At 39.2% G+C, this 13,947-nt stretch overlaps 1 protein-coding gene across 1 annotated transcript in view; it reads left to right on the forward strand.

Moving 5' to 3' along the window:
• The window catches only part of GDPD1 (glycerophosphodiester phosphodiesterase domain containing 1), a 79,776-nt gene that overhangs the window by 28,996 nt on the left and 36,833 nt on the right, over positions 1 to 13,947 (forward strand). The window contains exons 3-4 of the mRNA XM_075196591.1: positions 4,201 to 4,336; positions 11,923 to 11,968. Of these exons, the coding sequence (XP_075052692.1) occupies positions 4,201 to 4,336; positions 11,923 to 11,968 (182 nt within the window). The remainder of the gene's footprint in view (positions 1 to 4,200; positions 4,337 to 11,922; positions 11,969 to 13,947) is intronic.

Genomic DNA, 13,947 nt, shown 5'->3' on the forward strand with positions numbered 1-13,947 from the left:
CTTGAAGATGGACTTTTTCATAGTGCCTATGTGGAAAGTGTTAAAACATAGGCCCATATTGTATCCTGAATCTATATTGTTGTATCCATCAAAGGGAACACAACCTCTCTTGAGTGAAGTGTAATTTTAAAAGTAGAGAAGTTACACATCAATGCATTGACATGAGATGGAACTCACATGTGGCTTGGACCATGTGGTATTTCCAGAATGACAGAATGCAAAGTTCAAAAACAGAGAATGGTGGTAGACCACAAATTCCTCATACTGACTGACATACATATTTAAATAGAAGCGGGTCACATTTAATACTTTTGCTGTGTTATTTATCTGACCTTGGAACACAGAAGTGTGTCTCAGAATGATGTCATCGTAGCCAAGAAGCCATCGTAGCCTCGCGTGATGAGACTCTACGGCAATGTTCTGGCTAGAATCTCTGCTCATTTTCCCTCGCATCTCATAGAGGTATGAGCAAAATTGAACGGAGATTCCTCTACTGTAACAAGAGGAAGTGCACGCAGGAGTAAATCATGCAAGTCTCCGGGGGGTACCCAAACAATTATCTGACTTATGACACAATCTAACAGTCTCCAAAACTCTATTGTGAGGGATGCAGGAAAGTGAAGGGTAATCAGGGATAACAAACAATTCGGCAATATAAATCTGTATTTGCCAAAACATAAAAAATATCCTTTAAATAGATCTGTCCTTCACGCTCTTCAGTCCTCTAAAATTTGTATTTGAAGTTCTATCTTGGGATGCCTCGGGTGTTTGGTCATTATGAGGGCGCTACAAGCCACTAATGATATACAGTTGTAGATATTTAGATACCTGCTAACCAATAACACAGATCAGTAGGGTCTAACCGACAATTGTAGAGCTCTATCTGCTAAAGCTGAAAGAGAGGTCCATGGTCAGTAGTAACACATTTGTAAAACTGTTACCTGATATGACCTTTAGAAAAGCTTGTTGGAAAAGGAGGCAAAATTAATTTGTAGCACATTAGTAAGACATCACCTGCAAAGTTCAATATCAAGGTCCAAAAAATCAGGTTTGTAATCAAGATAATTTTATAGTCATGACCTTGTAGATATTCATAACTGTGATTTTAGCCAGTTAGCCAGCAGAACATGAAACAGACAAAATCAAACCATAGCATATGATAGTTCGCATCTCTCATTTTCTGAAATAAAACAAATGCCGTCTTTTTCCTTGATGGCTGTACAGTCTGTATCTCAAGTGCTTACCTGAGAGCCAAGTGAAGCTATTAGACATGTTTACTTCAGGTTTGCAGAACGTAGGACTATTTTGAGACGAGAGACACTTATGGGTGCCCGACTCTTTTATGTTATCATCTGACTCTCCATCAAACAGATACAGTTACTTATTCAGCTGAAGATTTTATATCTTGTAGGAACATTGTTAATGCAAACACAGTGCATACTGCATTTCTGACATCTGATAGGACAGCTCTAGGTGGTAATCAGTTATTTCAATTCTAAAACTCCAGACAGCTGTTATGTAATAATGGTACATACTACAGTAAGTACTTCAGCAGTAAATCCAGAGAAGGCTACCATTCCTATGTAGAAAATGTAAAATACATGTTTCAGGTTGAGTATAATATCTTCCTGATTAAGAATTTAGTCTTGCTTGTCTTTCTAATCAGCAGATTAGTAGAAAAAGGAGTCTAATGTTATCCTAAAGCATCCAATCAGAGGACAGAGATATGCACAGTGCTGTAGGCTTTCTTGGTCCCAGGATTACTGATTCATGTCTTTTTCTCTCATCAAGTTTATGTTAATGAAAGAGCAGTAGGAGCCTTAGGATAGATACAATTACAGATATTTTGTAAGAAGAATGGTCCCTGGGTGCCTAAAAGCATACATTTTGTTATTAAATAGATATGCACAATCCCTTAATAGAACATATCTGCCATGTTATATCTTTATACAGATATCACAAGCCATATTGAATATAACTTGACAGAGTGCATACACCCTGATGCCATTACAAGTGCCATCGTACTGCTGTGCAAAGCTGAAAACAGCCCCGATCACACTAGTCTTTAGCAGTAATGTAATTGTAACGTTGTCTTATGTGCACCTCGCCTGCCTTTTACACCTTGTCCACTTCTGTAACCTCACTGATTTTGAAAGTTGTTCTTAATGGAATCAACATCAAAACAGTCAGGGCAAAAAACACACACATAACCCCCCAAACCACTAGATAAGATGCCACCTTCAATAAAGGGCATCATTATGACAGGAGTCATGTTGTCATGTTGCCAATTGTAGGAGGTGCCCCAAGCTCTGGGGCTTCCCATTGAAGCCCCATTCAAATGCTATTACTGGCACTGGTTCCACATTATGCAAAATAGGTGGCAATAACATTTTCTGTTTATTAGTTTGGGCATCCAGCTTCACCAGCGTTACACCAGTGCAACGTCTATCTTTATTAGCTGACCCACTCCAGGCAGGCAATGACAGTGCATAAAATTAGGGTTTTTTATTTGGGTGGCCTCTCAGTTATGTCAGGCAGGACTACCGGTAATTGTTTTGGTCTCCATAGCCAATATTAGCGGTAGGATGGGTCGTAATGAAGAGCTCAGGGACTTTCAATGTGGCACTGTCATAGGATGCCATCTTTCCAACAAGTCAGTTCATCATAACAGCACTTACATTTGACCAAGGCAGCTCTAGCGGGGCAGTAATTTGAAGGGGAAATGTCTAGAAGAACTAACAGCTCAGCCGCAAAGCGGTAAGGAATGCAAGCTCACGGAAGGGAATTTCCGAGTGGTGAACTGCGTAGCACATAAAAATGGTTCTTCCTTGGTTGCGGTTTTCACTTCCGAGTTCCAAACTGCCTCTGGAGGCAATATTAGCACAAGAACTGTTAGTCAGGAACTTCATAGATTGGGTCATCACTGAGCAGCCACACACAGGCTTCAGATCACCATGCACAATGCCATTGACTGAATAGGTGTAAAGCACACTGCCATTGGAGGAGTAGAAAACATTCTCTGGATAGAAAATCATGCTTGACCATCTGATGGATGAATCTGGGTTAGGTGGTTGCCAGGATATCTATTCCTACCTTAATTTGTACTGCCAACTGTAAAGGTGGGTGGACAAGAAATAACGGTCTATATATATATATATATATATATATATATATATATATATGTATGTGTATATATACATACACTAAAGTAAAGGAACTTATTCCAACTTATCCTTTTAATTTGGATTTGTTAGGATACATTGGAGCCTAATTACTCTAATGTTTCTTTTAAGGCATCATGAATTCAGGGGAGATAATTATTAGATCAGACAGATTTACAGTAATAAAAAGTGAGATTGTCAAAAGTATAGCCGTCCGCCAAATAAATAATCCTGTGGTCCGTGGTAGTGGTGGTGTGGATTGCGTCATAATAAATGTGACATCAAGTCAAGTAATGAGTGTGCATATGGGTTTTCAGTCTTCATTTTTTCAAAGAATAAAGAGGACATAAAACTGACATTGCATGAGCCGGTGTCACATGTTGGATGTCTAGGCTTTAACTAATATTGATAAGAATGGATATGAAGCCACTGCCTGCCTAGTCTGCACTAAGCTACCTCCAATAGTAGTCTTGCCTACCTCCTCACTGGACAGTATGAATAAGCACTTGGAAATTGGCTTCTTGCAATGCCAAGGCTCCAGACATCTAAGAACATAGCAGTGCCATAGTCTCTGTACAAAACACCTGGTCCAAGCATGCGCTGTCGCAGGCATTAGAAATGGCAAATGCATTTGTCACTATGGCCCGCAAGTGCACTGTTGGAAGAAATACATTTGGTTCAGCTGACCCTGTAAGGATAGTACACCTACCTTATTACCTGGCATACATGCTGAAAGTTTGTAGTTTTACTGTGCTCATCTGTAGAGGTTTGATGAAAGGGAGTGATCTGTGCTGTTGATGAGAGCATCTGATCTGTGTATATAGGCAAAAGCATGCACATGCAATTCAGATTTAAAGAACAAACTCAGTACTGCAAATTAAGTCACAAAAGGATGCATTTGCCTCTCTATATTCCAGTTTGATGTCTTCTTACTTTTTAAGATGAGCATTGATATTTGATTTATGCTTTTGGTCGTTGGAGTTAACAGTGCTATATGTTATTAACACAACAAACCATTGTTTTTTCATTGTGCCTTCAGTGCAATCAGCCTTGGAACAGATATGCTGGAACTCGACTGCCATCTCACAAAAGATGAAGAGGTTGTGGTGTCACATGATGGGAATTTGAAGCGGTCAACTGGTGTCAGTATGAATATATCAGATCTGGACTACTGTGTGAGTATCAATAGCTGTCTTCTTTCTAATTCCCATGCTGTGGGGTTCTCCACCACTTGGAGAAGCTTTAATGCTATCTCAGAATAGGATTATGCCTTTTAATGGCATTACCTTCCATATGTGGATCTTGCACATGATTACAAATGTGAAGTGGGTGACATTTGTATATACACTAATGTGCTTAGCTGTAGTGGGAGATGATATGTATATGTATATGTGTCACTAAACACAGTGTACTCCACCTAGTACAGAGAATACATACCTAATACTTATCCATTCATCTCTGTGGAGCTCTGTGTGGAATCACTTAATGTCTGGAGTGTTCTTGTAGAGGAGCCAGACGTCCACAGTTTTGTTGTCAGGGATGAGCAATAGGGATGTGGAGTTGAATGGTGAGGGCTGCTAGGGGGCATGAGAACTTAAAAAAATCTAGGAGAGATTGAGATAAATGTATGTAAGTAACATATATTAGTATGACTAATTGGGAAATGTGGATAAGCAGGGGACAGGAGAATGAGAGATAAAGACAGAGGAACATACAGGGGAAGAGAGAGAAGTTAAGAGGCAAATAGTTATGCATGATAAAAGGAAAGGAAAAGCCAAAAAACAATGGAGGGGATGGGTACTGGTAGAGTAGAAGGGGGGTGATAGCAATAAAATGCTGGTTGTGTACAGAAAATTGTTACAGTTCCAACAGGTAATCTATAAAAAAAAAACAGACATGTCATGTGTTGTTAACATTAACCGCTATTAACTTGTCAAGTATTAATATTAATGTCAATAATATTACTATTAAAAATATAAATAATAACATGGTAATAAATAATATATAGGAAATAAACAGATAATAAAGGAAATAAAAATAAAGAGATGATCAAACTGTGTCTGTAATGGTCAATGTCCAAATTCACTTCACCACCCTTAGTGAACTCAATGAGAGGAGAGGTGAGTATCTGCTGATACTTGGATTAGGAGCTGTACATTACAGGTAGAACGATATTTGTGTTAACTTTCATGTTGCATGAAGGTAACATTTTTAGACAAATTATGTAAAATATGGTTGAAATATAAAATACTAGTAGTCCCCCAAGATATTTAAATCTTTATCTTCAACTTGGCTCTGTATACAGTTGACACACAGTCACTGTCCTCTACAAGGTTCTTGGTTTTAGTGGGCTCACCAGCCTGCCAATTTCCTTTTGAAGGCCTGTGACTCGTGGTGCCCCCTAATCAGCTATCAATTTTAGATATGGAATTGAACCAGGACTTTTTGTTTCTTAAAATGTTTTTGTAACATAAAATAATGTCACAAGATTGTATTAGAGTTACTGTCTTTATGGGTAGACGGCTGCAATTCAAACAGAACAGCCAAGGATATCACACCAGTCAACTGTTTTTGGTTCAACTAGCCGCAGCATGTTTTATTCACCGTGTTAAGGCTTTTATGCACTGAAAGTCAGTATAATTCAGACTTCAGTGTCTGACTGCTAATAACAGTGGACAATAGTTTCACAAGGTTACACATAAGCTAAAACAGGGTATGGAAAAAATGCATATTGTAATAAGGTTTTTGTTTTTTTTATCATAGTGGACCAATGGGAATTTACATTTTCAGGATCATTATGACTTGCAAAAACTTGTTAATGGGATAAACAGATTAGCTGCATATTCATCTGTTTAAATTTTGATGACATCATATTTACTAAGCAAACATCTAGCCATATCTCCAGTCAGCTTCACGATCTCATCTAATACACATGCAGAGTTATGAGTTTATTTTTAAACAAATTGGAAACATACACCCATAAATGGGTTGTAAATATAAAGTAATGATGCAATTTCATGTATTATTAAATTGCATAGCTAAATCCCGCTATTAACTATGTAAGAATATTCCTCTAAAATGAAACTGTAGCTAAGAAGTTCAACAGGGATCATGGGACTGGGAGTGATACATGCCAGTCAAAGTAAATATAAAATACCTTTCTCAAAGAACTGTTAAATGACACAGATATTCTATATTTTTTGAAGTTACCATGTTTTGTACATACTGTATGCATGGCTGAGATGGTTCTTCAAGCTGACCCTGAGATGCTATTAACAATAAGAAGCCTTCAATGCATATTGATCTTAAGAAAGAGGTTAATAGGTTTTTGAACCCACAGCCATGAAATGGAAAGTTATAATACAATACATACATTAAACTGGTAAGAAATGTCACACAGGCAAGTAAATGGCTAATTCTTTTGGTTTGTAAGTATGAAATTGATCATAATGGAGGACAGCTGCCAGTAACTGTAACACATAAAAAAAATAACGCTAACAGCCAGTGGAAACATGGAGTTGAGAGATCAAAGTATTCTGCAAGTCACAGCAAAGATGTGAAAGAGATGGGCAGATTTAGTTGAGTAAAGACCCTTTATTTAATTAACAAGTTAACCCGTGCATGATACTCATGCATTCTAGTCAAATCAAGCTACTTAAGGTGTTAAAAAGGTTCTTGTCATGCATTTGGGCCTAGCCCAGGCCTCCTCAGGGGAAGAGCGTTACTTCCCGATGCAAGCGCCCTTTTTTAACGTGGTTTTGTCCACATGTCACCATCTCATCATTTTTCTCCATCACCTCATCCTTCATCTTCATCGCCACATCCTTCATCAAGCTACTTAAGGTGTTAAAAACTCCCCACTGTCACCCCCGGCAACCACCAACCACTCCCAACTGTCACTTCTCCTTCAAGAAATATATAGGTCAGTGTATAACTCTGCCCAGCAGGTGGCGCTACAGCTTGGTTTTTTTTTTCACACACGCCACTAGGCATTTATATAGTAGATTACCATTTATTTTATATAGAACCACCAAATTACACAGCTTTGTACAGAGATTATTTATTCAGTCCCTGCCCCAGTGAGCTTTCAGTCTAAATTCTCTACTACACACATGGCTCCATTTTCATCAGCAGCCAATTAAATTACCAATGCGGTTTTGGACTCTGAAAGGAAACCAGAGTGCCAGGAGGAATCCCACATAATCACCAACTCCACACAGATAGGTCCCTGGTCTGATGGAACCCATAGCCCAAGTGCCGTGAGGCTGCAATGATAACCACTCTAGCCAAGCTCAGTTACTTAATTTATACTCTATAATAACACACAGCTGATATATGTATTCATAGGGTGAATCCAATTAACTATTACCGTTACTACGGTAATAGTGCGCAGTATTACCGTTAGTACGGTAATAGTGCGCAGTATTACCGTTAGTACGGTAATAGTGCGCAGTATTACCGTTAGTACGGTAATAGTGCGCAGTATTACCGTTAGTACGGTAATAGTGCGCAGTATTACCGTTAGTACGGTAATAGTGCGCAGTATTACCGTTAGACATTTAGGCACATTTGTGACTATAGAAGTGCTCTACATATGCGTATGATTTGCCCTTTCATAGAAGATCTTTTTGGTTCTGCAGAAATCTATTAAACTCCTGCCATTGCCTTCTTTTAATTAATATAAGTAAAGACAACTACAATTCCTGGGTAGTGTTGGTTTGTATGAAAATGCTATACAAACTATTTATGTCAGGAAATGCTGGAGTTTAGACTATTAACACTCCACAACCCTGGGAGCTGGTGATTTATCCAAAGACGCATTTTCTCTTACGTTGGAAATAGGATAAAGGTCACTTATTGTTGCATTAGTGCTGACATTATAGACTTGATTAGAATTACTGCATAGAGAAATAACTGTGTGGAATACATACAACAATCCACAAATATTAACCTGAGAAATATGCAGTCATTTTAATATATTTTATAATTGTTCATTTTATTTAATAAAATTCAAAATAAAATGGGTTTATTCTTTGCAGCATTTCTATCTTGTAAAGCTGTTGTTATTGTTAGAAACATATTTATTCTTAAGCTGCATTCAGAATTATGGAAAAAAAGGCCTCACTTGAACCTAGTACTTTCTTAAGAAAAAGTTTGATTTAGATTGTTTTCTAACAGTTGATTCTAGACTTGACTTTTACTTGAAGAAGATTGTCTCATTTCATCTCCTGTGTAGATGTAGATCAGTGTGGTGTTGAGCACCGAAAGGCCCGGGGATTGGTGGATGACTCACCTGCCCACCTTAGCCCCAGTGCTTGTCCATCACCAAACACTAGTCATCTATTATAAGACAGACAGAATATAAGACGTTATTCTTCTGGTTGATTCACTTGGCGCTGAATCCATTCCTTTCCCAAGATCCCATTGACAGCATGTTTCCAGGGAGGACAGTGGCCATAAGTGTGCTATGTCCCACAGCTGATCCAGGGACGTGCGACACTTGTTTGATGCCATAGAAATAGTCTTAAAAAATACACTTAGGTTTATTTGTCTAATTGCAGAAAGGATGCCAGCAATTGCAATCATGTTAAAAGATTATTAGATGCAATGACAATAGAACATCTGCATACAAGTTGTCCTTTAATATTGGTGCCACATATAAAATAACAAAATGGAGTATTACAGGGAAATCTGTGAGATGTCCTTTATATTAGAAATTGAGCAGAGCAGATAGTGTGTCACGTCAAGACATGGGTGGTCAGTTTCCACTGGCACTGTTTAATATTGTGATCTAAGTATTTAATTGAAATAACCCTACATATTGGTTGTATATTTCTGCTACAACTTGACAGCATATAACTAAGGACTATATGACAGTTTAAGCTTCCTTTCCTCTGTATACTGATAATACAAAAACTAAAAAGGGCTGATCTGTACTTTGACTTATATGACAACTTTACTTCTATATGGGGAAAGGTTCTCCAAAAATTTTATTTTATTTTATTTTAAAATATAACTAAATGCCACTAAAGAAAATGTTATTGCTATTACAACATGCATGTAACCATTGTATTATTCAGTTAGTTAGTTTGGGGGGTGGTTAGCACTGCTGCTTCACAGCTCTGGGGTCATGGGCTCTATTCCATCCAGGGCCCTGTCTGCATGGAGTTTGTATGTTCTCCGCCATGTTTGGGTGGGTTTCCTCCGGGTGCTCCAGCTTCTTCCCACATTCCAACGACAGTCTGGTAGGTTAATTTAACTCTGATAAAATGGAGCCTGTAAGTTTCTTTATGGAAGGGACCAATGTGAATGAGTACATGTTCTCTATACATGTACAGCACTGCGTAATATGATGGGCACTATATAAATAAAACAAGAATAATTATATTTTATAAATAAAAATCCTTTTACTCCTCCCCAATATAGAAATTAAAACTAAATAAAAGTCATTAAATGAAAAATAAAATACAGTAGATAGAGGTAATTCCATGTGAGAGTATAAAGGAGAGCAGCACCATGGAGGACAGACCTCCCAACCCTCTGCGCAGTCAGAACAAAGTCTCCATTGAAGTGGTACATCGCCATAGGAGGCCTGTTTTGCAACACCCAGGGGGTGTGTCTCTCCCTACCCTCATTTACCACATCATCATCACAAAGTCATTCCCTGCAATCAATATAGCCCCAATTGTTTGAACTTCCCATTCTCCTCCAGCACATTGATTCCCACAGTCTCCCTCCAGCAGATATTTATCTGCCTTTTCTTTCTCTCTGTTCTCCATGCCAGGACTCCCCTGTATTACGCAGGCTGCTTAGGCTGCACATGGGAGGCAGAGCTCCAGCAGTGATGTCAGCATTGCGTGGAGCACCAGCATAATGAGACGGCCTCACATGAGAGTCATATTAAAGGGCAGAGAACCCACCACTGTGACACTGACAGGGTGGTGGGGGGTGTATCTTAGCAAAGTAAGTTGTTGGTAGATGACTGGTACTGCTCTTGTAAACTGGTTCAAAGTGGTGTAGGAGGTTTTGGTTGGTACAGCTACTGTAAAAACTATACCAGCCAAACAGTACAGTTGGACAGTATGCCTATATTCTATTTTTCCTTATTAACCACAGCATTGCCTACTTCAATTCCCCATGTCTTCTATGTCCACTTGCATCATGTCTCTCTCCCAGCTGCTTTATATCCTCATCTCCTCAGCCCATGCCTGTCTGCCACATTGTCTCCACAATATTTCTTCTGCGAGATATGAAACAAATAAATAATTGCAGTGTGGCTTCCTTACCAAGCACCTCAATTTGTACAAGTGCGCTTAGATTTCCACAAAGCATGATGGGTTTATGGAGCTAGATGCCGTTTGTCGAGGAGCAGAAGTTTAATGTGCACACCTATGAGACTCATTTTTCAGAGCAGTGCAGTGTAGTGGACTTTTGTAATGATATACAACATCACTCTTTCTCCTGTCACCCAAACCCGCTACCTTGGAGTCATCCTTGACTCAGCCCTCCGCTTTACCCCTCTTATCCAGTCCCTTACCAAATCCTGCCACTTCCTCCTCCATAACATCACGAAAATCCGTCCCTTTCTCTCTCTCTCAGGAACCAATCAAAATCCTGGTTCATTCTCTCTTCATTTCTCGTCTCGACAATTGCAACCTCCTTCCTGACTCTCACATTTTGACCTTGAATCCATACCGAATACTATGGCTAGGCTCATCTTCCTCTCCCACCAAACCTCTTCCGAATCCCCTTTCCGTAAATTCCTTCATTGGCTCTCTATACGTTTCAGAATTCAGTTCAAGCTCCTTACCCTCAGTTACAAAACCCTTACCAACACTTCTCCCCCTTAAATCTCTGACCTTGTCTCGAGGTACATACCTTCCCGGCCACTCCGCTCTGCCTCTGACCTCCATCTCAATTCACCTCTCATTACCTCCACCCGTGCTTGCCTCTGCCGTGCTGCTCCTAATCTTTGGAACTCCCTACCCAGTCTCACTCGACTCTCCCCCAACCTTCAGTACTTCAAATGCTCACTAAAAACTCTCCTTTTCAAGCTGGCCTATCCTACCACGTCCTAACCTTTCTATCCATCACCTCCTCTTCCTGGTCTCTCACCACCCCTCCTTTAGAATTTAAGCTCTCTCTACATATTGTCCCACGTCTGTCTACTATCTGACTCCCTCGTTCGTCTCCCTCGTTCGTCCTGGCACATCTTTTGCTGCACTCCCTATGAGTCCCATAGCATTCCTCACACACATCTGTGCTACTTATGTGTATTACCTCATCTATTTGTTACTTGCTTCTGTATCCGGTGCTACGGAATCTGTGGCACCTTATAAATTAATTAATAAATAAATAAATAATAATATAAAGTGGTGAAAAGAGAACTTTTATTGCCATAAATGATGCTAAATCAAACTGTACTTTAGAGGAAACTGAAAAGTGTATTTTATTGAAAGGGGTGACACACCTAGGCATACTTTTGGCTTGTGGAGACGTAAAGGTAAGGCGTGCAAATTGAAGAGCGATGGACCGACCGTCCAGGTGCACCAATTCAAATCCAAGGCATTTTACGGTGTGGATCTGGTGACCTCCAGTATTTTCAAATCAATAGGGAGAAACGTTACATTTATATTTTATGTTTGTAACATTTGTTACAGGATATTTCCTTGTATGTATATTTCCCTGCTTAATGTTATATTTTTAAAGTAAAATAATGGGTTTGCTGTGCATGCAACTAAATTTATCTTTGCCTTTGTAGGATCTGCCTCCATATTTGTCCCAACTGGATGTGACCTTTGAAAAAGGTAAATACATTATTCGTATTATTGCTTAACTGTTCTATTATCTCTACTTAGTAAACATGAACTATGCTATTTAACTGAGTTTTCTTGTGATAAAGAGCTTAAAGGAAATGTATTACTATTCTTTGTAGTCATGGCGTACCACATAGTTACAAAAAGTTACATAGTTAGTAAGGTTGAAAAATGACACGTCTTGGCATTCACCCCCATAATGTCATCTGGTAATGATAGCTACAAATACTATCATACCATCCTTGTGACAAAGACATCCAAGACATTTTTAAATGATGTTAAAATCCAAGGTGGATTTGACATCACCACTTCTTGTGGTAAGAAATTCCAAATCTTAACCACCCTTGTAGTAAAGAACCCCTTCCTATGCTGATGGTGAATGCATCTTGGACCCATGAGTTCTCCTCTGTCCTTCTGACAGTGAGGTGCCCAAAACTCTTTTCATTCTGAAGACTTGGCCTAACTAGTGACTTATAACATGGTAATAGTATGTTTGCATCATATGCATTTATCCCACTTTTTATGCATCCCAGAATTGTATTCACCTTTGTAGCCACTATCTGGCCCTGTGTGTTTCTACTTTGATCTCTGTTTACTTGTATTTCTAAGTTATTTTCCATGACAGTTTTCCCCAGTTGTATTCCATTCAATACTTATGTAGCATAGTTACTACCATGGCCTTCTTGCATAACCTTTTATTTACCTACATTAAATGTCATCTGCATTTCACATCACAGTTTGCCATGTTGTCTAAATCATTAGATGTAGCAAGTTACTAGTCTGCTCTGTGCTAACAACCCTTCATAGCTTAGTGTCAGCAGTAAATATGGGCGCCTCAGTTTTTAGGGCATTTGCATGGTAATTAATATAAAGATTGATGAGAACAGGCCTAACAATGATCCCTGTGGTACACCACTTATAGCTTTAGTCCATTTTGAATATGTTCCATTAGTAACTATACTTTGGGAGGAATTCAATTAGCTGCAATGTTCCTGAGAACATCACGGCTGCATACCTTTACTGTTACTACCGTAAAAATCTCTGCTCAGTTTTCCTCGCACCTCTATGGGCCACGTAGAAAAATGAGAGGAGATTTTTGTGAAGTGTCTCCACAATGCCCGTGAGACACTTCATGGCTAATCGAATTTCCCCTTTTATCTTCTATCCTTTAACCAGTTGGACCCATGTACATATTTCACTAGAACTGGTATTCTCACCTGCACCAGATTGTTATAGTTTCACATATCAAAACATCATTGCAAAATCCAAACATATCACATTTATTGCATTGCCAAGATTCAGTTTGAAATTTACCTCTTGATAAAAATGTATTAGGTACGGATTCAAGGGGGAAGGGGGAGAGGGGCCATTGCACACTGCCGCCTCCAGTGCAATGGCACAGTGCCTCGCTCCCTGCACCCTCCTAGTCATTGACTGTTGGACATGACATCATTATGTCCCAATGTGGTCAGTGAGAAAATGACCTCTCAGTCATGGAGCTCCCCAGCCTTACCTACCTCACTTACCGCTGGCCCTGGCTATGAAGAAATGGGTGGGGGGAGAAGTGCCGGTATATCATACCAACAGATACTGCCCTACTTCAAGCACTGGTCCTAGTATAGGGTTTACATGACTGGCTCATGCCTATTTGCATGGCCTGCCTAATATAGGTTTGTTTACCACTATTTACCTCATCGTGAAAGCGGCTAATCTTATCATCAACATTTATTTATATAGCACCAGCAAATTCCGTAGCGCTTATGGGACAGTGACAGGCCACACAGTAAATAACCTGTGCCCTAACTCTTCCTCCATTTTATCCTGCAAAACTAATGTGTTATCAGAAAGAAAGGACTCATCTTCAGATGAAAGTTATTATGTAGCATTCAGAAATACATGTAAAAGTTTCATTACAGATCTTAAAGAAGAAGATCAATGTTTTTGGCTTTTCAGTAAACACAACAGAATTT

Source organism: Mixophyes fleayi, chromosome 2, assembly GCF_038048845.1.
Source record: "Mixophyes fleayi isolate aMixFle1 chromosome 2, aMixFle1.hap1, whole genome shotgun sequence".
Lineage (NCBI taxonomy): Eukaryota > Metazoa > Chordata > Amphibia > Anura > Limnodynastidae > Mixophyes > Mixophyes fleayi.